Below are 26,485 nucleotides of genomic sequence, written 5' to 3' on the forward strand. Positions count from 1 at the left end.
TCAGTCTAGATAGGAGATTGATTTTAACTCTTCCTGGTATGTTGTCCAACTCTTTTTTCTAACACTGGGTCCCTTTCTGATATTTTCCTGCCTCAGAAATATCTGTATTTCACCACAAAATGTTTTCCTGTTGTACTCTCCACAGTCTCATTACTGATCCCTGTCTTCTGAAGATTTGTTGCCACAGCAATTCTTCCTTCATAAGCCCACTTTGAACCGACAAGCAAATTACTAGCTGCCCAGGTCCAACAAATTGCTGATTTAATGATTGAACTGAATGTTCTTTGGTTCATGGCTTCTATTGAAATATCCTCACCACACATGCTTATTTTGCATTCTATGTCCTCAATTGCTATGCCTTTTGCAAATTTGTAGTATTATTATTGTTATTTAAAATAAAATTGTCATGTTATTGTTTTCTCCAAATTGGCTGGGAAGGTATAAAATAAAGCCTTCACGTCACATGTAATCAGTGTTGAAATCATACACTGATAAGAAAAATATAAACATATTTTGAACAAGACCAAATCAATTTCCATGAATTTTGCAAAAACACCAAATACTCCACTGGTTATATAATGCTGCTGTTTATCACCCAGGAGTGAGCTCATCATTCCAATTAAAGGAAACATCTTGTTTTGCTCTGCTATGTTCCACTACAACTGCTTAAATGCACATGTGAACAGTATTTTCCACAGCTCAGAAGCATTGTGATTTCATAAGGCTTGGAGAGAATAAGATGCTCTGAACTGGGTCTTCCTGGACCAAAGATAACGAAGGCATTTCAAGTTTGTTCTTCATTTCTTAAAACATACATGTTTAAAAACACACCATAAACTTTGAGTCCTTTCTAGCCCCCAAATTACATGACGGACAATCAGACACTCCCTCAGGGTTCCAAAGAAATAGCCCAAGTTACTTTAGTAACACCAAACTTGCAACAAATAAGCATGTAAATAAAGAAAAAGGGGAGTACACATTAGATACATAAAGAGGAGGCAGGAAAGAGATGGTACTGGAAGCAAAACATAATTATTGGCATATGGCCAAACAAGGCATTGCAAGGGAAACACAGAATTCCCAGCCCCATATTTCTTTCCCAACACTAATTAAGAGGCTGGGGGCATATTAGCAAAGAAGGATTTGATGAGCAAAATGAGGGTGCTGAACTCTTTACCACATTTGCTTATTCTTCCCTGCAAATGCCTCCTTGGTCCCGTGGAAGTGAGCTTCACTAAGGAAATAATGGGCTCAGGGCAGGGCACCTGCAGGGGGAAATCGGCAGGCATTGAAAGGGTTAATTACCTCCACCCTAATTCCTTCGTTCCTTCACCCACTTGCTGATCCTTTTCTGTAAGTGCCCCCACCTACACATTCCTATTATCTCGACAAACACAGGATTGGGATTGCACATGTCCCCAAGTAATGTCTTCAGGTTGACTCATAGGTTCCTTCCAGAGACTGTCGCTATTTTTTAGTGGGATCCATCCCTGTTGCACAATTAAAGCTGATTTGAGGCTCTTGTGAAACAAGCCCGTTTCCCGGTGTAGGTGGGTGGGGGGAATTGACATTTTGCAATAAGGGAAATGCACTGGGAAGTGTGGGGATAACTTGTGTGGCAACGTCATCTAACCTCCCCAAACAAATCAGAATGAATGCTCACTAAATAGCCAACATTGTCTAACCTCCCTGCAAACCAATCGGAATGAATGTTCAAGAAACAAGTCATCTGGAGGAACCTATAGACAGACAACTAAAAGGTGTAGGGCTGCCTGTCTCCAGGTAGACAATTTGGCCTTTAAGGACTGCGCCTAAGGGCTCCAGAACCACTTGGAGGAGAGGAAGTAGAGGCATAACCAGTGAGTGAGAGAAAGAGAAGAGAAGAGTATTTGGATAGAGAAACTGCCACCAAGTCCTTTGTGTCATCACAGGGGGCTGTGGGACTTATACACAGAGCAAAAACATGATGAGGACTTTGGCACTTCATTAGGGGCTCTGGATCAGGACCTTTCCAGTCTTTCCAGCCTTTGGTGCTAGTCCTGCTTGGGTGTTTACCTATGACCAAATAAAACCACAGCCTCATACGAAACAGGAATATTCACTCAAATACCAAAGTCCTCTTTCTACTGTTATTAAATTCATTCCTTCACCATGTTGGGGGATCCAGCCATTGGAAGCAACTCACTTTGCAGACACCAATACATAATCCACAGAATTTCAATAAATGAAAAACCAACAGTGTGTGTTAGGCTGCCATCCTAACCCCACATACCTGGGAGTAAGTGCCACTGAATTCAATAGGACTTACTTGGTTAGGATGGCACTATTGAGGAAATATCTACTGCTCTCTGCTGGCAAATGGAGGGGATTGAGTTTTAGCAGCTGTTGTGCGAGGGCCTTTCCAGACTGTCTAGGCATGATAAATGTGCTGCTGTTGTCCATTTGGGGCTTACAGTCCAGATGTCTTCCTTTAAATTTGCATGGTGGTATTGGTAACACTGAATGCTCTGTTTTGTTTATTAACCTAGGAACATTTTATTCTTCCCCCAAATGTTGTATTCTTCCCGAAGTTTAGTGTTGTGGTGGTGCTGTGGAATGCAGCTCCCTGTCATGGGAAACCTTTAACTATGCCCAGGAGTGACACAGCTCCCCGACCTCTGTTTGTTTATTAAAATATTAATTTTTATATTCATTTGATACCCCACCCTTCCTCCTGAAGGAGCCCAGGGCAGCAAACACACAAGAGATTAGACAATCAATGCATGTTGAAGCTGTTGGAAAAAGAGGCAGAGGGCATTTGTGCCCTTTTAGTTAATGCACATTTCCTCCCTCAAATAATGCTGACTCTGGTTTGTTAAGGTTTGCTAGGAATTGTAAGGAGTAAACTACAGCACCCAGAATTATTTGGGGTAGGGTGGGCAAACATGCTTCAAATGTGTTTTAATGGTATTGTGTGTGTATACCCAACTTTATTGGGACCCACGTGGCACTGTGGGTTAAACCAGAGAGCCTAGGACTTGCCGATCAGAAGGTCGGCGGTTCAAATCCCCGCGACGGGGTGAGCTCCCATTGCTTGATCCCTGCTCCTGCGCACCTAGCAGTTTGAAAGCACATCAAAGTGCAAGTAGATAAATAGGTACCGCTCCGGCGGGAAGGTAAACGGCGCTTCCATGTGCTGCTCTGGTTCACCAGAAGCGGCTTAGTCATGCTGGGCACATGACCCGGAAGCTGTACGCCGGCTCCCTCAGCCAATAAAGCGAGATGAGCGCTGCAACCCCAGAGTCGGCCACGACTAGACCTAATGGTCAGGGGTCCCTTTACCCTTTACCTTTTACCCAACTTTATGCTACCAGATTACCTAAGCAAATGGCTTTCATTGGCTAACTACCCTCAGGAAAAGTTTCTCACATCTTACACCATTAGGCTCCTGGTCCATCTGCCAGCTGAAAACTGCTCTCCAAGACTTCAGCCCCAACCATAGTTGTGAGATGGAGAAACACTGAGGATAATCTCACGAGGCAAAGATGACTAGAACAGATGGGAGCTGTAGTGTAAGCCATCTGGATGGCACCAGGTTGATGAAAGCCACCTCAGACTAAATTTATTTTGAGCCTCAGAAATTAGTTCTGTTACTCATAGAGTATATATTTAAAACATGTTGCTTTTCCCCTAAGGAAAGCATCCACTATTCAATAACATATTTATTCAATTTATATTATAATATGTTTAATTGGTGGCATTTTAGTACTGCTTTTTCAGTACCTTTTTCCAGTGCCATTTGGGGGCTTGCTTCTTCCTGCTGCCCTTTCCCCCATAAAGTGGTTTGCAGAAAAATAGGTATTGTTGAAAACAGAGCTTGCTTTCCCCCCTTTTTTTCTTTTGCACTGATGTTGATTCTGTCCTATTTCTTTAACAGTAGTGAGAACCTCAGTGTTTTGGATCCAGATCTCCAGTCTCATCCCTGACTGAGAAATTGCATCTGCTCTCCAGAAACGGCCCTGAAATGTGGACATTCTGTACTTTAGGGCCCAGGGAGAGCCGCCTGGTGCCAAACAGGTGCATGTTGTCTTCTCCTATCTTGACAATGCTGTCTTGTGCATGGAACTGTTTGCAAGGAAAGACAGAAAAATCCTAGGCAAAAGCTGCTGTGCTCACCACTGGCAGAGGACCCTGTGCTTTGCTAGAAGCAAATATTTTTCTTATTAACAAGTCAACGAGAAGATTTATTATTGTTGTTATTTCATGCAAGTTCAATCAGACAGAGGGCAAGGCTATCAACTGCTACTAGCCAAAAGGGTTAAGCACAGCATGCAGATGAAGAAATTGCCCATTCTGTGAGTCATTCTACGTGGCTGAACGTGCCATCTTGTATCTAGAGCCCAGTTGCGTGCATTCCTGCAACATAATTAACAGTGGATAATGTTTTGCTACCCTAAGCAATTCATCTTCACAGCAACACTAAGAGGTAGGTAACAGCATCCTGTTTAGGAATTGTGTGTTGAAGAACTTTGCTGCTCCATGACAATTTATCTGGGATTCCTCAATGAGAAGATCAGATAGTAAATAGCTAAAATGTTTATTTCAAGGGCTATGGATGGCTAGAACAGGGTTCCCAGCTGTTTTTGGACTACAGTTCCCATCACCCCTGACCACTGGTCCTTCTAGCTAGGGATGATGGAAGTTATAATCCAAAAACAGCTGGAGACCAAAGTTTGGGAAACCTTGGGCTAGAGGGTCCTTTCTTGAATGAGCATTGATCAGTTTGTTGCCAAGCCGAATAGATGTTGTAAAACCAATGGTGACTAGCAGAGCAGGTTTGATGTGGGGCACCTTGAGTAGTAAAGGATTCTTGAGGCTAGCCCAAGATAAAATGGTGAATTAGCACAACATGAATGTGTGACATTCTTTTAATAATGATCAGCATGTATCGAACATCTGGGGAGCGGCCAAGGAGAGAATGCAGCCAGAGGTCAGTGTGTTAAGAGCCATTATTCCACAATGTGCACAATCTGGGTGTAATGCTTGGTTGGGGATTATGTGAATGTATGTTGCATCCAAAATACATGCCTTTTTGAGCTCTGTAAGTGCAACACAGTAAGGGTGTGTTCACATTATCGCCTTAGAACGCAGTATTGTCATCCCCTCCCCAAGCGTAACTTGCCAACTCTTTCCCCTCTAGCTGTTCATGTCATAAGTTAGGAATGGCTTAAGGACTCCAGTTGGTGCGAAGCTGGTTTGAGAAACGGCAGTATTTCGTATCAAAGTACATATAAATATTCATTTTTTGATAACGTCATGTGAACGTGGGTTTTAAAAACATGTACTGGAAACACAGTGATTGCACTGTATGAACAAAGAGCAGGTAAGCTCTGAAATCAAAGCGGCATTTGAGAATCAGCACATATATTGAGTAGAATCAAGTAGTAAAATGGTTCCTGTCCTGTACCTGCTGCAGGTGGGGAAACCTGCATTAAAAAAAAAGTTCCACACAAACCTTACCACCTACATAGAGCTGGCCCTACTGTTTGACAAAGTGAGGCAACCACCCCAGGCAGCAGATGCTGGTGGATAGCAGCAGCAGCAGCAGCAGCAGCAGCAGCAGCAGCAGCAGCAGCTGCCCTTGGCTGTTTCTCCTAAGTCTCCCTAAGCATTCTCCTCTGTTGCCTCTCTTGAGCCTCCTATTCTGGCCTCTGTAATTGACTGCTAACCTGCTCCAAAACTAGCCAGTGGTTCTGACCTGGAGAAGCTCACATGCATGGCTGAGGTTTTCTGATGAAAGTGTTCATTGTTCCAAAACCGAACAGGGGCAACTCAACTTCCCAGTTTCTAAACCAAGAATTGAAGCTCAAGTCTATACACTCTCATGTTCTTCTCTGCCTGCCATGCACTGCATTATTATACATTATAACTCCCTGCCACGCTTCGGAGCTTGATGCAGAGTGCATTAGTAAAACTGCTCATAACAATTGCCCATAATAATTTCCTTAAAAAGCACCTTAGGAATGTTTAATACTGTAGAATGTTCTATATCATAATGGATCTAGTTGTGTATCAGAGAATTGCAGTCATTCAAACACATCCAATTACATTTCATATTTGTGTGGGAGAGGTTATTGGTTTTTTTTGTTATTATGGTAAGTTTTTTATATTTATATATATCATAAATTGTCCTGTGATCTTTGGATGAAAGGTGGTATAGAAATTTAGTTATTATTAATAATATTGATTGATCCAGCTGTCCCCCAAATCAATAAGAACCAGGAAGAATACATAGAAAACTGAGGTTCTGCCCCCCCAAAGGCCTGCTCTCCCTAACAAAAAACCTGGCTACGCCCATGCGGAATGGGCTAGCCTTTGTAGGATTGCCCCTATTTTACTGGCCCTGTTTCTAGGCTTTTAAGATCAGCCTGATACATAGAGATACCTATTTATTTATATATAATTCTCTAACCAGTGTTTTAAGTGGTGAATAAATTTTTTTAAACTGCAAGCCTGTCCCCCTGAAAGTAAGCCTGATTCAATTGAATTACTTCTGAGTAGACATGGTTAAGGACTGAGCTATAAAATGTTGCATTTTTCCTTAGGCAATCTTATGTGCATACTTATTTCTGGTTGTAAGCCCACTGAATTTAGTAGGACTTCTATGCACGGCCCAGCTGTATCACTAAACAGAGACATTTGATAAACATACAAAATATTAAGATAAATGTTGCTTGAAAGGAATGCTTGGTAAAACTTTGCTTACCAAGACCTTGGGATAAGGTTACTGACAGCTGTATTCCCAATTACACCCACATTAACACCCAACCAATCCATTTGTGACTCAGTTGCTGGCACTGCCTCATGTTATGAGAATTCAAGATTGGCTACAGAGTTATGTAAGTCAATCATTCTGTCTTGTAGTACAACCCTTCAACCAAATACTTAGGGTATAAGCATGAGCAGAATCAAGCAGATAAGTGATTCATTTGCGGAGGGAAATCACTTCAGGAGGACAAGATTCCAAAAGGATTACCTACTCCTCTGTTCCAGTTGTGCATGTTTCTTTGCAAATTGCTATGCTCTGAAAGGGCAAGCCATGTTCCAGCAGCTGTTTGACAGTGGCTGATCCTTTGGCGCCACCTGCTGATATAAGGAGGCTTGGGCTGTGTACACATTACCAATTGCTCTTGTGCACTACCAGAGAGTTTGAAGCAGTCTGCACATGACATTAGCCACAATCCTTATCTATCCGGTAATTTCTTAATACTGCTGTTGTGCATGTTCAAGAAAAAATGCATCATTTCCCATCCAATCTGAAAACATAACCAGGCCTTTGGTTCACCTGATCCACATCCCATACGCTTTTAAAATGTGGCTCTTTTGGGGGGGGGGGATTATTATTGGGTTATTGCTTTTATTTTAATTTTATATGCTGTGGTCTTTTTATGTGATCTGCCCTGAGACCTCTGGGTATAGGACAGTATATAAATTCTAATAATAATAATAATAATAATAATAATAATAATAATAATAATAATAATATAAAGGCTTTAATAGGAATTCAGGCTGAGGATACTGAACATCATGTAGGTACTACTCCTTGAAATCATTGTTCGAAATGCACATAATTCTAAACACTTTGGCACACCCTGTTTTGATCCCTTCTGAGTCTGAAACCCCATGCATACTATATGGGACTGAACTAATTGCAGGTCTATGGAAGGTTCCAGGGTGTCCATGGAGATGAAAACACCCTCTTGGCAGTGTGCTACTTGGCAACAAGGGCCTGATAGCAGCTGGTGTTTTGGTCTTTTCACCCAGCAGCAGAATCTCTTTCTGGACAGGAGTAGCAAACTTGGTGGGGGGCAGAGATGTGAAATGACAGAGGTTATTGTGCTTCCTTTCCATCCATCAGCAAACATCCAAAGAGCCACTCAGTTCACACCAATACAGTGGTACCTCAGGTTACATACGCTTCAGATTACAGACTCCGCTAACCCAGAAATAGTGCTTCAGGTTAAGAACTTTGCTTCAGGATGAGAACAGAAATCGTGCTCCGGCGGTGCGGCGGCAGCAGGAGGCCCCATTAGCTAAAGTGGTGTTTCAGGTTAAGAACAGTTTCAGGTTAAGAACGGACCTCCGGAACGAATTAAGTACTTAACCTGCGGTACCACTGTAGTCATAATCCCTTGCCCTGACTTTATATTTAATGATGGCGACCAATCAGCACCATTAATCCAAGCATTAATTCATGTAACAAACTAACCTGCAATCTGTATAGGAATACAGGGCGAAACTTTGGCTACTCCTTTAGCCTCTCCACTGTATCAAAACTTCTAGCTTATTTGTAAAAGGTAAAGGTACCCCTGCCCGTACGGGCCAGTTGTGTCCGACTCTAGGGTTGTGTGCCCATCTCACTTAAGAGGCCGGGGGCCAGCGCTATCCGGAGACACTTCCGGGTCACGTGGCCAGCGTGACGAAGCTGCTCTGGTGAGCCGGCACCAGCGCAGCTCACGAAACGCCGTTTACCTTCCCGCTAGAAAGCGGTACCTATTTATCTACTTGCACTTAGGGGTGCTTTCGAACTGCTAGGTGGGCAGGAGCTGGGACCGAAAGACGGGAGCTCACCCCGCCGCGGGGATTCAAACTGCCGACCATGTGATCGGCAAGCCCTAGGCGCTGAGGTTTTACCCACAGCACCACCCGCGTCCCATAGCTTATTTGTAAGGGTGAACTAAACAAAGTCTCTGAAATAATGGAGAAGGGCAGCATTTTTTTATAATTGTGCAAGGACAAACTCCCATCCTATAACCAGACATTAAAATAATTCTAATATTCCATAAAATGGCACAAAATTTCAACATACCAAATGCTTACTTTTATCCAAGCTAGTTAACTTGTCCATTTCTAAAGATGGGGCTTTAGAAACATAATGCTACATAGTCGAAGTAATGTAGGTCACCTTTGTGAGACAGGAATGGATCCACTCCTGTGGTCAGGCTCTCAGCTGGTTGGCCTGACACAGCTGTAGTAATGGCCTAGGCTCTTCAAAGCCCAACTCCAAAATATTCACAACTCTGACAAGCATCAGTCTTGACTTTTTTATATGAACAATCACCTATTTTTTGGGGGGGGGAGGTGTCGAGAAGGACCCTCTGCTACAGTGCGTGCCTTCATGAAGTAGCACTTTGCTAAACCAACCCAGACCATTTCCTCTGAGTGCAGCGTCTCACAGCTGACTTGCTTAAGCAGGAACCAGGAGAGAGGTGATGAAATCTGTCATAGAAATTAATGGGTGACTAAGAGCCCATAGTCAGTCACCCAACCCAGGAAGGCAGAATTACAGGTTTAATCAGATTTGAGGTTTGGATCATCAAAAGACATTTGCATTCCCAAAGGGGTGGTGTGTCTAGCTAATGCAGCACCACCTAAAACAAATAAGTGCTTTTATATCATATGGCTCTGAAACAGCAGCACGTCACAGAAACTCAGGCAATTTTCCAACAAGTGAAGGAAAGAAACAGCAATGGCTGCCATAGGGGTGGCTAGCCTGTGATCCACAGCGGTTCTCAACCTGTGCGTCCCCAGATGTTGTTGGACTACAACTCCCATCATCCCCGAGCTCTGGCCTTGCTAGCTAGGGGTGATGGGAATTGTAGTTCAATATCATTGCCACATGCAGCTGCTGGGTGACCTTGGGCTAGTCACACTTCTTTGAAGTCTCTCAGCCCCACTCACCTCACAGAGTGTTTGTTGTGGGGGAGGAAGGGAAAGGAGAATGTTAGCCGCTTTGCAACTCCTTCGGGTAGTGATAAAGCAGGATATCAAATCCAAACTCTTAAGGCAGGCTGCTCTAACAGTTCGTTGGACCAACTCCTAACAGCTCCAGTCAACATGGCTAATGGTCTGGAATGATGGAAGCTATAATCCAGGCATTCCCAACCTTCGGCCCTCCAGATGTTTTGGACTACAATTCCCATCATCCCTGACCACGGGTCCTATTAGCTAGGGATCATGGGAGTTGTAGGCCAAAACATCTGGAGGGCCACAGGTTGGGGGTGCCTGCTATAGTCCAACAACATTGGGGGGGCACAGGTTCACCAATCCTGATTTTGGATGTCAATAACTACAAAGATGGACTTATGAAGGCTTTGTGCTGGTGACCTGCAATATGTGGCCAGTATTTGGAAAGCAGGACAATGGCAATAAACCTAGTATAAGCAGCTGCTCTTGTACCTCTTCTCAAGCTATTTTTGCCTTTGTACTTTGAAAAGAAACTGACCATCACTTTTTACAAAAAAGGTATTTAATGACCTTACACATACAAAAACGAACATGTAACAAAAATACCAGTTATTGATACTCGACCTAAGCCAAACAAGTTAAGATTGCTAGCATTTCAAATATACTTCAAAGAATGCAAGAACAATTGACCGGAGGTATCCTATTTGTTTTTAAATTAACCTTTCACTACATGCACAAGCCTAGTGCAAATAGTATTTTCAACCTGCAGAGATACTACCTACTATGGGAAAAACCACTCACATCATAGAAGGGTATTCACATTTTATATATTTACTTTACCAAATGCTCAGATTCAGCTCCCAATAGCCATTCACTATAACATACTCAAAAATTAAAAAGGTAGGTCTGGTTAAAAAGAGCCATGAGAGGTTCCCCGTTTCATTTCCCCCTCAACAGAAGCCATGTGCTATCCACAAGCAGGAGCCAGCTCCAAGAACACACATATCAGCTTGTTTCAACAGGCCATTTCAGAGTCACCTGCAAGCACAGGGAATCTCAGGACGTTTCAGCCATCCTTCCTTGCTCTGTACCTGTGCTCAAAAGTTCATCACTGCTGGCCTGCAGTGAATTTTGAACACACCTGAGAGAAAGCGACAATGCTACCAATTATGTGGGTCACTTTTCCTGTGATTCAGGATATACCTACACCACAGAAATTTGTTTAACATCCCCCCTTCCCACAGGGTACCATGGGAATTTGTAGGATCTGTGATGGGGATGAGAAACACTCATCCAACATTAAGAATTATTTGATGGTGCAGTAAGGGAGACTTATGATTTAAAATGGTGTTAGTGTAGATATATCCAGAATATGGGTCAAAGGGCCTCCTTATCGTTTCAGTATTTCTTCCTAAATTCAGCTTGCTTCAGCTGAACCTTCCATTTCTGTAACTCATTTGGAGACTGAAGCAAGTTAAGTGGGAAAAATAATCCACTGCTTCAACTTTTCCCTCCTTGCGTGATTCTATCAATCTCCATAGCCTCTCTCAGCTACTTACTCTGGTTTTAAGTCAAAGCACAGAAAATCGTATTTAATACCAGCTCTTACATAAATCAGACCTACTATATTTGGAACACAACAGTGAGATGCTTTCACATTGGATCCATCACAGTAGAGAAGGACTAAATAATAACAATAAAAAATCATTATAAGAAAGGCCTTCCCATGCTCCATTTAAAAAGTTCACAGTTGCATGTCATGTAGGTATGGCTAGTTCCTTTCCGAATGTCTGGCTGATCTGGTAACATGCTCCCAGATTCAAATCCTAACAGTAGCACGTCACAAGCATTACATTCTAAGCAGTCAAAGTAGTTATTAGTTAATTCTGCCCTTTGTTAAAAGTTCTAGATGGTCCAAGACTGGAAGAAATTTAGAAGTAGGAAATCCACGAATTCCATGTACTTCAAGTACTGGTGTACCCTTGCATAAAATGGATCTTTAGCACCTTTCTCAGTAAGGGGAGGGGAGAGAGTACTGTTCATTAAGTTACCTTGATAAATCAGCTGAACTCCTAAGTCACATCAGTTAATCATTTAGCTACCCATATTCTGACGGCTGTTCCACAGATGCTGGAGATCATACATTAATACATTCATTTGAAATAGGAGAGTTCAAGTTCAACCAGACCACAGGGTAATCTTTAAATTGTAAGAAACTTAGTTACTCCCCACTCTAACTAAGAATCTTAGATTCCCAGCTCAGATTATAAGCTACTTCAGATAATTTTTAGCAGATCTTTGCTAGCAGCCATTGTTCTTGTATTTTCCATTATAAAGCACTGAAGAGAACCTTCAGTGTAACACTTAAATAAAAAGTAGTACAATTTAAAAACAAAACAAAAAAACCAGAATATGGTCATGTGAGATCAAACGAAATTTCCAAACTGAAATTCTTCATATACTTCTATTGTCCTTGATCATGGCTCAGCAAGGAGTTAGTATCCTTATCAGTACAAAGTCTTATCCAGATGAGAAATGTGCAAGTAATAATTCACGCAGATTCCTTTTTTTGCATCAACGATTTGCCAGAGGCTCCCACATCTTGACTTATTTCAGCTCGCCACAGTCAGTGATGACAATCTTCTTTGAAGGCTTCCCACTTTTGGAGCCAAAGCTCTCGATCTTTTTCACAATCTCCATCCCTTCCTTCACGTGGCCAAACACAACATGCTTCCCATCCAGCCTGCAATAAAAACAAGAATAATGGGCAACGGCAAAAGAAAACTGCAGTATGAATGGGAAGGAATCTAGAATGAGTTGACTTGAAACGCGGGATAATTTTCTTCTTACTGAAAAGGTTTTATTCCATGCCAGAAACACTTTAAAAAAGAAATCACACCAAACCAGGAGGAAGCTTAGCAATCAGCTTGGCATTGAGGAGCCACCGCTGTTAACATCTAATCCGGGGATTCCCAAACTTGGGTCTCCAGCTGTTTTTGGACTACAACTCCCATCATCCCTAGCTAGCAGGACCAGTGGTCAGGGATGATGGGAATTGTAGTCCAAAAACAGCTGGAGACCCAAGTTTGGGAAACCCGGATCTAAGCAAGCTAGAATTACAAACCATAAGCTTGAAGTGATTTTGACACTGTTTTGATGTGGCATAAACATTGACAGATATGGCCACCGCTATGCCTCCGTGAGGGCTCTTGTGCCTAGAGATGGCATTTCTGAGCAGATGGATGTATGGACAACCTGCAGCTCAACCCTACTGGTGCAGCACAGAGAGTTCAATAGTTCTGAGTTCAGTGTAGTCCAAATGGGCTCTATCTCCGCTTCCGAGCCAACAAACTTTGTGAAGCTCTACTCCACTTCTTTCTGGGGTGGTGGTGCAAGACTTTTCTCAGACTAAAAGATACCCAGACACTCTCAGTCAAAGGCTTAAAATTGGGTGGGGTAGGAAAGACGACATGCTTTTCCCCCTGAATACATTTCTGTGGAGAGATGTACTATTTCAAAACTAAATTTAAAGTGGCAGTGGATAGGCTGGAGCATCACAGAACTTTGGACAAGGTAGATTTAACTCTAGAATGTTCTGTGAGAACTGGACCGTGAGAAGAGGGCACTGGGCTTCTACACAAATGTTTTTTGCATGGACACAGGCTGATGGATAGTGTGAGACATGATTTAAAGTCTGCATATTCAGTGCAAAGTTATTTGACCCAGCCCTTAGGAGAGCAGGTAAAATACCAGAGGTCTCCTGTCAAATCCCAAATATGGTGTTTAGCCTAATCAACCAAACAGTTAAGGCTCAGAACCTGACATGTGCTAAAGCTACCAAATGCCAGCAAGCAACTCAAGGCATTTTCATTCTTATATACTCATTATGGGATGTGTGTTAGTCAAAGTCACTCTAGCCCTCTAGCACTCTCTGACTTGCATATTGCGTTGATTCACCACATGTGACGATGGGAGTGACTTTGTGCTCATTAAGTGTTTGACTAGCAGGCAGGAAAACATGATGCAGTGCTCTGCCTGTTTTCCTCCAAATATGCATTAGGCATGTAGGAAAGTTACGTATGGGAGACAGCAATGCTATCTATGCTTTGGCAGAATTAAATAACAGTGTTGAGGCTTGTACCTATCTGACTCTTCTCAGTATGTGGCTATACAAGTATATATTTGCTATTCCTATTACAGGTGCACCAAAACGTTTATAGGCAGAAATGGAGCTTTCTAGGGATTGGGGTGAATGTTTTCTAACCCACACGTCTCCTTTGTAGCCTTTATACTGGCTTTTTATGGCTGCTTTTCCTCATCTGCTTTTGCATAACATGGCATCACCCTCATTCTGAATGGGACCATTATTCACAATTAACAGAAGAGTTCTACTGTTTAAGGTATTCTCATTTAAAACCAGAGCTTACAGGAAGCACTTGAGGAGCAGCACAGCTCACTTCTAAATGGAAATTAGGCGGAGCCAGTGCAAGAGCTTTTGTTGTTGTTGGCATCAGTCTGTATCGAGAAATAATCGAGTGTGTTGCTGGGAGTGAAGTCAAACCACTGCAATAGCAGTGTTCTTTCCTGGGGCACAAGCCTGGGCAGTGTGTCTGGAGGTCCTGGGCTGCCCAGACAACAAGGCCCCCTCTTGGCCTCACCAATGTGGTTCAAAGGAAAGCAGAGCAATACATTTGGCACCAGCTTGGCTGCAGAAGTTGCCAGAAGGGAGTGTACAAGGCGCCATTCAACTGTCTTAGGGACTCCACTCTGGATTTATGTAGGATTTGCTACTTAGCCTTTTCTTCTCCCAAAGATATCCCACAAGGCAGAGGAGGTTTAGGATCAGAGTTTTCCTTCTCCTAGACAGGCTACCTTCTCAGGTTGATGATCCTCGTCTGCCTCTCACTTCCCTCTAAAGCAATGGGGCTTAACTGCTTATTAAAATGTATAAAGCTCCTACAGGGCATTTTCACAACCTATACAATTCCATTTGCTTCCATCATGCTCCTTAGCAAGGAACACAAACATGTGCAATTTGCCAAGCTTTGAGAAAGCTTAGTTACAAAAACAAGCCCTTCCACATGTGTGTTTGCAGAATGCTTACCAATCAGTTTTAGCTGTGCAAATGAAGAACTGAGATCCGTTAGTGTTGGGTCCAGCGTTGGCCATTGAGAGAACACCTGCAACAACATCAAGACAGCAATGTAACTGCGCTGTACAAGAACACAGGACAAAAAAACCTAACAGGCCATTCAAGGAGTTTCTGCATGAAGCCTCCTCTTTGTTTTAGGTCCTGCATTTGAAAAAACAAGAGAATGCTATTCCACCGGGAGTTCACAAAACATGCCATTGTAAGCATGCAGTAAAAGATCTGATATTGTACTGGAAGAATCAGACACTGGCTCTGGTTTATGAAAGAATTTCCGCAAGAGGGACCAATTAATTCTATCCCCTTTGCCAGGAATCCAAGGTTACCTCTTCTCACTTGTCTATAAACAGGCTGACTCTATTGCTTTTTGACAAACAAATCCTAAGCTCAGCTTGGCAAATGGCAACACCACACACATAGCCTATTCTAATTGAACAATGTAGATGTTAAAAGGATGAATAGCATATCCGACACAGAATAGCCTATCTGAGACAGAACTGCAACTTAACTACTACTTTTTGATGGGGTAATTCTAAGGATGAAGGGAACATATGAATATTGCCCTGTGTCATCTCTTTCTTTCGCTATTGAACATGAGGAACAAACTCATGCAGTTTTGAGCTTTCGGAAGATCGTGGCTGTCAATTTCAACACAACTAATAAGTGACAACATGTCAGAGCTGCCCAAGGTCCCAGCTCACAGAGGACCAACGCCAGTTCTTGTTATATACCAAAGTCTTTATTAAGGTTCAGTTTTGATTCCAAAGCCGCGGCGCGCAGCTCTACGTCTCAACCCTAGACCGCTGAAGCTCCGTCTGAATCTCCTCCCCCCAGACACCAGTTCAAGACCCTAGCCTTGCTCCACCTCCTCCTTTGCTCCTTTCTCCTCTGGGTCCGCCTGCCCGCCGGGGTGTTGCCCTTTCTGGACTCTTCTGATGCTGAAGAGTCCCCGGATTCTTCCCCCTGCCTCCGGCGTGCTTTAGGACCTGGCTCCCAATCCGCACTCCCAGCTGTCCCGCGCGCCTGTGCATTTGAACTTGGTGCGCGCGCCCAGCCGGCAACCTTCCTCCTGACCGTTACACTGCTTCTGTCACTGCTTCCCCCTTCGGGGAGGCTAGCTGGATCTAACTTCCCCTCTGTTCCCTCACTCAGCGATAGGGGCGTGGTCAGCCCTGACTCATCTTCTCTTTCCCCTGGAGGGGAAGCCGGTCCTGACACATGGGACTCTTCCCCCCCGCTACGCTCTGGTGGGGAAACTGGTCCCGATCTCCAGCTGCTGCTTTGGGAGTCACCGCTGGTCCCTTGCTTCTGGTGCGTCCCTCCCGGGACCCCCCTTGCTCTGGCTATCGGTGCTCCCTTCTGGGAATCTTCCGAATCACTGGACAGGCTCATGGAATCTCTTTCCCCACTGTCATCCTCACCTACGCTGCCCTCGGATTGTTCTCCTTCGCTCTCCGCTTCCTCTTTCCCCTGTGCCTCTGCTCCTGAACCCCTGACACAACAGTTTCAAATTACCACTACCTGGCTATAATATGGCGTTTTAATTATGCTTGTTTAAAAGCTCTGTCCTATAACTTGAGACTTAACAATACCAATGCAAATAAATCTTTATCAGATTTCCATAATCTGCTTCAGACATTGGCGTGAGGCCCAGAAATGCCCTAGTCATTCTCAGAAGCTGGTCTTCTGGCTCATGAGCTTACCATACGACCAACAACTTCAACATAGGCTTGGAAATTCAAGTGTAGGCCTGCCCTACCTCCACCATCCCTTTCTGCAAACAGAACATACAAAATAAAAAAAAGAGAGAGAGAGAGAGAGAGAGAGAGAGAGAGAGAGAGAGAGAGAGAGAGAAGGGAAACTTTGCTTACCTGGTCCGATATGTTTAAGGGTGAAGTTTTCATCAGGAAACCGACTACCGTATATTGATTTGCCACCTGTTCCGTTGTGATTTGTAAAGTCGCCACCCTGGAAGGGATACAAGTTTTGTCAAAGTACATACACATAGCAACATATGCCTGTTCTAGCTGACTAACATATGGCCAGATAGTACAATACAAAATACTGTATTTAAAGTGGTTTTAAACATCAGAGTTGCTAGCACCGCAGGGTGGTTAGGAGACTGACCTACGAATGAGGTGAGTCCACACTTCAAATCTCACTTCAACCTTGGACCCACTAAGCCAGGCATAGGCAAACTTGGCCCTCCAGATGTTTTGGGACTACAACTCCCATCATCCCTGACCACTGGTCCTGTTAGCAAGGGATGATGGTAGTTGTAGTCCCAAAACATCTGGAGGGCTGAGTGTGCCTATGCCTGCACTAAGCAAACCTCTACCCTTTGCCTCCCACCTGCTCCAACAGGGAGAGGCAGCAGTGGGATGGGGGCTCTGTTAAAGTGCTCCCCCCCAGCTAAGAGAGCCCCGAACCCTGCTCCTGCTTGCATGAGAGGAGCAGGATTGCGGCTGCTCAGTTGGGAAGCGCGAAGCCTGCCCTTCCCAGGGGGACTCAGGGCTGGCTCCGCTGGGGGCAGGAGCTCATGGAGCTCAGCTGTGGCAGTTTCACCCAGCACCTTGCCAGCTGGGGCCAATGCAGCTTTTTTTCATCATCACAGTTTATTGCCACACCGTGACGTCTGGCTCGTGATACACTGTGATGTTGAAAATCCAACATCATCCAGCCCTTACTGTCATCATTCCTGACCACTGGCCACTGGTTGGGGGGTGATGGGAACTGCACTCTAACATCACCTGGAAGGCAACAGGTTGGGAAATGCTGGCCTAGATTAATGCACCTACAAGGACTTTGGAGCATCACACAACAACAACTCTGCACCCCAGGAAAGATCAAAAACTGCTACTGAAAAATTGCATGCTTGGTTTGTTGTCGCAAGGTCGCTGCCGTCATGCCCCAATGAAAAACTAGTACACTTTCATTTAGAGGGGGAAAGGTTCCTAAAATGATTAACAGTGGGTTATACTTGGAAGGAACTGGGAAATAATTACATCAATACCCTTGGTTATACCTGAACAAGTGTGAAAGCACACCCTATAATTTGGGAGCATTTAAATTGTCAAGGTTCAGTACCTCTAATTTTGCCAATTAGCTACGTCACGGTGACTTCACATTTTAGTTATGAAATGACAGGCATTCCTACTACGAGTTTAGAAGATGAATGCCACAATCTTAAGAGAGGCTTAAGATCAGGTGCCTGCTTGGAGAACTTTACATCATAAACTCAAAATATTACTCCTGAGAATCTGTGGGAGGGAGATAAGAGGCAGGAGTTAGGAAGAAGCTTGTCATAGATACTGTGACACAAGCACCTACTGACAAATATTCCTTCTGATTTCAACACTATGAAGGAAGACTACTTGCATGTAAGAACTACTCTTTCCCTTCAACATCACGTTCTGCAAACAAGGAAACTAGACACTTTGGTTGCAGCCCATCATTAAACAGCTTAGATATTTGTCCCTAACCCTAACCAGGCACCACTGTCAGTCCTATGCTGCCTTAGATGAGGAAGAAAAAGTACGCAGCTGTGGAAGAAGGCAACATTATTCCAAAAAAAGAAGAAGAAGGAGGGGAGAAAGGTTTAAGGCTTGGGTAGAACAGGAACACAGTCTTGCTTCTTTGCAGACTGTTTGGTTTCCAAGAATCTGGAGCCCAGTTACTCAAGATGTAATTATTTTAAGGGCTTTCATCTCAAATGCATTCAAAGTCATTTGGCTACATACATAGTTGAAATGCACCCACTATGTGCAATAGGAAAAACCACAATTCTCTAGGCCACAGCAAAGAAGATACTCAGATTTAACTTTGTCTCCTTTCTTTAAATCTAGGATATATAGTGGGGAAACTGGTGCGTCCTTCTGTTGTTGAACTGCAACCCCTATCATCCCTAACCATTGGCCATGCTGACTGAGGCTGATGGAAGGTCCAAGAAGATTTGGAGGTTCACAGGTTTTCCACCATTCTGGGTGTAACCAAAATCCTTTGTGCCTTTTTTACAGAAATTTGGGATACATCTGCATCCAAATTAGAAGGAACTGCCACCTCACACATTCTTCAAGGTAAACAGTTTACTGACTCAGCCAATTATACAACAAAAATGTATACCCTTTCCAGGTTTGGTGTAGTTAAAAGACACCTGTGATATTTCTCTTTCAAATATTTATTCTATTAATGCAAACACTAATGAAGATTATGATGTCAGAGATCAAGAACAAAAGATATACTTGCTGGTTTTTCTCCTACCAAAGCTCATTACAATTCCACACAAACAGTCAGCCCTTTTCCTAACAAATAGTCCCTTTTAGTGAGACAGCCATTTGTTTTAGCAGAGGTAAAACAGACTAGGATTGTTTTCATAAGGCAAACTGGCCTGTTATTTATTCATATTAAACAATTTTCTAAACATCCACAGTACCAACTTTCTAGATGTATAAGTCTTTTCAGATGCAGTGTTGAAATAATACTCTAATATACCTGTTTTCTGCATTTGAAATGTCACATATTGGCAGAAAACACTGCACCAGAGATGCAGTTAACAAACAGCACCCTATCCCCAAACATTGCTTAAACTTCTTGTGGAGGCTCCAGTGAGTATAGAAATCGTGGAGGTAAACACAGGAAAGGGAAATATTGGGATCTGCCTATCTCTTCATTTAACTTAATTTTAACTACACCAATTGCAGCTTCCAGACTTCACTGTAAATTGCAGCTTTTAAAGTCCCCTCTTTGCCCTAGTGAAATTCACTGCTATTTGCTCCACCACCCAGAGGTCCTTGGAGAAAGGACACGACAGAAAACAAAAGGAAGTAATTCATTTCATTCCTTGGGAAATGAAGGTGTCATGCCTGTTACTGATGCTCCGTCTCTCTCTCTCTCTTATTTGATTGTGCCTGGTGGCTGGAGGACAGCACTTTGAGCAGTGATTTTCCTTCAATCGCTGGTTTAGCAAGTGGTTGACAAAGTAACTCTCAGCCCATTTTTCACCTCCCTTTTATTTTGATTCACACGTCTGTCTGCTGGGACTGACTTTCAGCAGATTGCCATAAAGGACCTGCCCTGCTACATATTAAATCGTGACCCTGATTCAGGTAGTCTGTGAATGATTTAGCAACCAGGTTATCCATGGACATGCAAAGTGGATCCCTTCTTACCGAGCTGAACTCCTAAGACAGACAACTCTCCACAGCTGGCTGAAAGAGTTCACTTGCAGAAGCTGTCAGTTTGCCTTCTGTAAGATGCTAGCTCCACCACCCAGGTATACTGACTTTCTGAGAATTCACAAGATTATTACATGGCAACTTGACAGCTGCTACTGCTGCTGAACACAGGGATACAATGCAAGAACTTTCCAGTGCTGCAGCAAAGGCTTTTCCTGGAAATTGCATTTCTTCCAATTACACCTCAGCTGCTCTTTCAAAACTTCAAGTGGCTTAGTAGAAACCTCCAGTTTAATTACCTGGCACATGAAAGAAGGAATCACTCGGTGAAAGGTGGATCCTTTGTATCCGAAGCCCTTTTCTCCAGTGCACAGCGCTCTAAAATTTTCTGAGGGTGGAAAGGGGAGAAGGCAGCACTGTTACTAACAAGGAAGCTTGACAACCATGGCAAAACACTTTGTACAGCTATACAAGCAATGAAAACACAATCCATCCAATAGAGCATGCTTCAATGCAATATTCTGAACAGATTTTTAGAAAGATTTCTTTTGGGGGGGGGGGAATTATACCAGGGTGTCTGCAATGATTCCTACATTTACTATAAACCTCCTCCTGCCACTCCTGGTTGCTGAGATTTGCATACCTGAAATCTGTAAGGGCAAAAGGGCCTTGACATTTTAGGCATGCAAATAGCTGACATCAATGCTGTGCAATTTCGCAAGCTTCAATGGAGCTTCAGCTTCAATGGAGAACCTAAGGAAAGGTGGCAAACTCAGGTCTGCACTATACCGCTTCAGGTTGTGGTGGGAGGCTGACATGTCTGAATGTACACAGAAAATCAGGGAGAAAAGGTTATTCCAGGCAACACTTCTCTCCAGGGCGCTAGTTTTCCATATGAATTCCATCATGTCAATCCCCAACTGTAGACCCCAGCTCAGAAACAGGCTTACCACCTGAGGGGAAAACAGGTTTTGGGGTGCAATGCTGCACCTTGGTAGTCAGGCCTAAAAGGATGCCCACAGCTCCCTGTTCCATCCCTGTTGCACAGACACTTCCTGCACCATACACTAAGGCAACTCTAGAAGGGTCAGGATCAAAGCATCCCATGAAGATTGAAGGACTGCAGACAACAATGAGTTGTCAGCAGAATCCTAGTGCATTTGGTGGTAATATTTTAGGCATACCATGAAGCTCTTGACCACAGTATTGTTGTTTATTCTTAAATGTATTTGCCAATAGATACAGCTGGGCTGTAATTACCCTTCTTGGAAATTCTTACTTGCCTCTGAAAAAATTATAGTTGCCACATTTTAGGGATTCTTTGTCTTCTGCAAGAGGGGAAACTATGCAAGCACACAGGCACGCTCCATTGTGCGCAGGAAGCTCTTGCACGTGCAGGATTCCAATATAAAAAGATGCTGGATTTGGCCCAATATTTGCACAAGCTTATCATCTTAATGTATTTTTGCACAGCTAAAAATCAACAGCAATGAATTGATGATGGGCACACAGACTCACAGAATGACGAGAAACTAAGGCTCACAATTACAGTTGCTCAATTAAACAGGTAGGTCTACTTGAACTTGATTTAAAACACAGTCCTATACCTGTCTACTCAGAAATTAAATCCCACTGAGTCCAATGAGGTTTACTCCCAGGAGAAGTGGGTATAGGATTGTAGCCCTGGTCACATCATGAGTTTCTATGAAACAAGGACGTGAGTGCATGTTCATACAGATAATGTTCCTTTAAAGCTCCATGTCCAAGCAACCCCTCTTCTTTTTTGCTCCAGAGCTTGCCCTATGAAAACCCTCTCTTTAGAGCTCAATCAAACAGTAATCCAAACAGTAATCCATGGAAATCTTGAATTGATATTTGCTCCAACTAAATGCTAAAAGAGCTGGTTTTTGCAGGGAAAGTTTGGGGCAAAAGAACAACAACAAAAAAGCAGCTTGGACACAGAGCTTTTAAGAGAGAACATGTGCCTGGAATGAGCAGGGCAAAAGGCAAGTGTGGATAAGCAAACACAGCAAGAAATGAAAAGATCAACATTGGGTAGAAGCAGAGTAGAATCAACAGAATAGGATTCCAAAAAGTTGGGAGTATGTAATACACAAAACCAAACCTGGAAAGGATCTGTGCTACAAACAGGGAAGATAAAGTGAAAAAAATTGATCTCCTTTATATGCCTTCCCTGTAACCACCTTGTTGACTAACTTTAAGACACTATTTTTGTTTCAGAAAAAGCATTTCAATTTCCCTTCATTTTCTTACCAACATTACATAACCCTGAAAATTCAATACGGAACTGGCAAAAGTATTGTCCTACCTGCAGTCTTTGGCACCACATCAGCTTTCAGCTATTAGGAGGAGAAAGAGAGAGAGAGAGAAAACACATTATCCAATGTAATATAAAATATATAATCCATTCTTTCAAAAAACAAAACGAAATAACACAGTATTAGCTAAAAGCAAAAGATCTAACCTGCACCAAGTAGCAACTTTATAATTCTACGATTCTATGAAAAATTAGTCAGCTCAGCAGAATTACTAGAAACCAGAGCTACACCAGCATTCACCAACTTCCAAATTCTTTGACACATTCAGAAAGCCTAATACAAACAGCCCACAAATTTTTTTTTTAAAAAAAGCCCAGTAGTTTCGGTTTGAAACTAAAAAGGAAGAGGAAGGACAAAGGGCAAGAAATCTCCATGTGTGAAGATCTACACACACACAGCGTAGAAATTTCACAACATGGAATTTTACTGCATTATATCCTTTCATCAGTTAAGTACTGTAGATTGCACTGGAGAAGGAGTTGTTAAAGATGCTTGCAATTACAGAATAAGCAGCCCTAGCTCAATGTATAACTTTTTTTATTCTGAACACCCTTGCCTGTGACCTGCTTGCTTAGCATCATGTGATGTTGTCTGTGAGCCTACTCACAATCACCTGAGGGTGTCATTAGGTCAATTTAATGACACAGGGTTTAACACTCATGGTTCTTGGAAGTGATCCTGCATGTAATTGCCTGTGGGAAGATTACAATGGAATGCTTCTCCCACATAACCTTCCCAAGAGATTCCCATATGCATGACTTGGCAAGCATTTAAGATCATCTTCTAGAAAGGTACATGGAAAAAAACAAAGGAGAACTAATTTTTATACAATACCATCTCTGTGTGCATATGAGCTTAGTCAGATCACTGACAGTTACTTCAAGTGTGAACTGCTCAGACCTGCAACCTACAAGTGTAGCCTACTAACATTTTTTTAAACACATATGCCTGCCTTCCAACACGTCTGTGCTTTTGGGAACCTCAAATTTGTGAACATCGGATTTGGGGCACAGAGATACTATGGAGTAAAAAAGAATTGGCTCTCAAAAAGCTTCTGCTCCTGTTTACGTGAAAGTGATTTTGACTTGTCATGTCCAACCACGCTTGGTGATAGCCTTGACATTATGAAGGATATCTCAAGGATATCTCAGAAAAAAGTATTAATTGGATAAAAGTTGCTGCACCTATTTGTCTTTTCATATCTCCATAAATATCCTTGGAACAATTTAATGTGATCCGATCATGAGCAAGCATTTCCAGACCGCAGTATTTGTACTACCCTTATCATAAAAGGTATAATGGGCATGTGTAAGAAGAGACAGGCCAAAGGCTTGTCTAATCCCACATCCTGTTCTCACAGTGGTCAACCAGAGATGCTTGTGGGAAATTGGGGAGCAGAACATGAGCACAAGAGCACTCTTCTCTCCTGTGGTTCTCAGCAGCTGGTATTTGAGAACCTTGCTGCCTCTGACTGTGGAGGTAGAGCACAGCCATCATGGCTAGTAGCCACTGGCAGCCCTTTTGTCCATTAATTTGTCTAATATTTTAAAGCCATCCAAGTTGGTGGCCATCACTACCTGTGGGAAAACAAGTTCCACAGCCCATGTGCTGCATGAAGATGTGCTTTTATCTGTCCTGAATCTCCCAACATTGGATGCCCATGAATTCCAATGTCAGATGGAGAAAAACTTTTCTCTGGCCACTCTCTCCATGCATAATTTTAGACACTTTGATCACTTCCCCTCTTGCTTGCCTTTTCTCTAAACTTAAAAAATCCCAAATCCTGCAACCTTTCCTCATAGGGGAGTTGCTCCATCCCTTTGATCATTTTGGCTCCTCTATTCTGATAACATGTTGACTCAGATAGGAAGGGTTGCTTTGTCTGAAAAATCAGCGGGGACTTGGATAGATAAAAGCATGGCCCTAGCTAGTACAACATCAACTTCACTCCTATTTCCCACAAACACTCAAGTCCTGCAGTTTGTGCCTAATATTTTGAAAATTATTTGGTTCGAAAGAAAACATCTTACTTGCTTCCCCTATTCATTTTCTTTAGGACCAACGTTGCAACCGTGTTTCTAGTGTATGTAAGATCTGTTGTCCAATAATCCCTATTGGAATATTAAATCAAAGACTCCAGGTGATGTCAACAATAAGTGGAGTTAAGTCAGTGAGGGAAAATAGCATCTCTCTTTGGTGTACTTGTGGGATCATTGCTATACATCCTGAAAAGAGAAGGACCCTGAGGTCTCCAAGCAATACATGAGGGACCAAAGACCTTCAACAACTTCTTTTAGCCTGTCCAATACAGTTCTCCCCCAAATTCTATTACACAGATATCACTTTCTCTAATACTCTCAATGTAAGCCACTAAATTAAGCTCACCAAAGGAATTCATTTCAGACTAGCAGTCCTTTTGGGGGAGGGATTCTCTCCCCCAGAAAAATCACCTTTAGAATAGAAAAGAATTCACAATTCTAATAAAAATATCTTTCCCATTTGTAGGGCACATGCCCGAACCTGAACTTAATTCCTGATTACGGTAAGTTGTCTTGACACAAATATGAGTTCATGGTTTGTTCCCTACTATCTCAAATTCAAAAGGTGCCATCCTATGGCTGTGTCAAGCTCTTACAGCAAAGGTTATGCAAAGAAGGGTTCTCTGTAGTTGCCAAATGTTACAGAATTCCCTTTTCTCAGGAGAAATGCCAATATCTCAGTTTCTGCCTCCAACAAGTAAACTTCCCTCAAGAGAACTCTGTTGAGAAGGAATGGGGTTAACTTTTATCTTGAAATATACATACTGTATTGGCATCAACAAATACATCAAAAGGGGATGAAGGACCAATATTTTCATCAACTAAATTCTTAATTGCCAAATCATGTTTACAGTTCATTTGCTTAGAACAAAGCAGGTTGATTTATTCTAAGTAAGTGCCCTTGGCTCAAGGAGACATCCCAAAAAGGCACCTTGAAAAAAGCAACGAATAGTCAAGGCTACACTCTTCAGTAGTACAAAAGCTTAATGGGTATTCTCTAGGTTGCTATCTTTGGGGCCCCATTTTTCCCTGAAGAAATTCAACAATCTGAGTTAAAGAACTTTCACCCTGTTTGTTTTATAGACGCAAAAGCTTTGCTGATGGGGAGGGAGAGGGCGTTAGCCCTAAAAATATTTAACAACCCTACTGTAACAAGCAGACTGTAAATTCAACAGGTGGTGATTTTCTTGCCGGCTCCTTGCAAAGTGAGAAGAACTCCCTTCCAAGCTGCAGAGTTTTGATAAGTGTCATTGGATCCCTTACACAACAACAAAACAGCGATGTCTGTTGGCAACGCTGATACAGGCAAAGCTAAGCCCCTGACAGTATAACGGTTCAAGAATTGGATATAGGGGCACCAGGGCTCAAATCCTCACTCAGCCATTAAGTTCATTGGGTGACCTTGGGCCAGCCACCGTCTCTCTGCCTAACCCACCTCACGGGGAAGGAGGTGGAGAACCACTGAGCTCCTGGGAAGAAAAGGCGGTCTCCAAATGCACTAAGTAAATAAAACAAGTTCGGCTGCCCTCCCCGAAAGGCTCCAAGGGCACCTCAGGGACGCGGGAAGGCGCCAACCCCGCGCCCCCCGCTTAAGGAGCCCCGGGAGGAGGAAGCGGCGCGTACCTCCAACACCACCCGGCCAAGGGGCTGGTTGTCCGCTCCCACGTCCAGGTAGACCAGCGGGTTGTCGTCGCCGTCGTCGCGCTTGTGGTCGCTGCAGGCACGGCGGCAGGCGCGGCTCAGGGCGCCCTCGGAGGAGACCTGCAGCAGCAGCAGCTCCCCGGAGGCAGCGGCGGCCCGGCACTGCTGAGGCTGCCCCAGGAGCAGCATCAGGCGGCGGGCAGAGCTGAGCGCTAACATCGCGGCGGCTTGCCGGCGCGGAGGAAGGAAGGAAGGAAGGACGGACCGATGGGCAGGCGACACCAAGCAAGCAGTCCTTCTGCGGTGGCTGGAAGCGGAGCCAAACTTCGGCGCGGTCACTCAAAAGGCAGACAGGCGCGCGTGCGTCTCTGTGCGTAAAAGCGCCCGGAACTGAACAGCCATCCGGCGGGCTCGGGC

General features: G+C 43.4%; 1 protein-coding gene and 1 long non-coding RNA gene across 2 annotated transcripts in view; one reads left to right on the forward strand and one right to left on the reverse strand.

The window, feature by feature from the left end:
- Nucleotides 1-25,843, forward strand: part of LOC309371227 — a 29,946-nt gene extending 4,103 nt beyond the window's left edge. Inside the window, exons 2-5 of the long non-coding RNA XR_014168941.1 lie at nt 3,917-4,465; nt 18,892-18,951; nt 21,523-21,616; nt 24,894-25,843. This is a non-coding gene — a long non-coding RNA (uncharacterized lncRNA). The remainder of the gene's footprint in view (nt 1-3,916; nt 4,466-18,891; nt 18,952-21,522; nt 21,617-24,893) is intronic.
- On the reverse strand, nt 10,271-26,485 carry PPIF (peptidylprolyl isomerase F). Its single transcript, XM_081913796.1, is given in 8 exon segments — nt 10,271-12,469; nt 14,831-14,906; nt 16,747-16,843; nt 20,349-20,437; nt 22,379-22,409; nt 26,051-26,312; nt 26,314-26,416; nt 26,419-26,485. Coding segments are annotated over 8 exon segments (846 nt in total). The 5' UTR covers nt 26,471-26,485; the 3' UTR covers nt 10,271-12,333.

This window comes from Podarcis melisellensis (assembly GCF_964234715.1).
Source record: "Podarcis melisellensis genome assembly, chromosome: 5".
Classification (NCBI taxonomy): Eukaryota; Metazoa; Chordata; class Lepidosauria; order Squamata; family Lacertidae; genus Podarcis; species Podarcis melisellensis.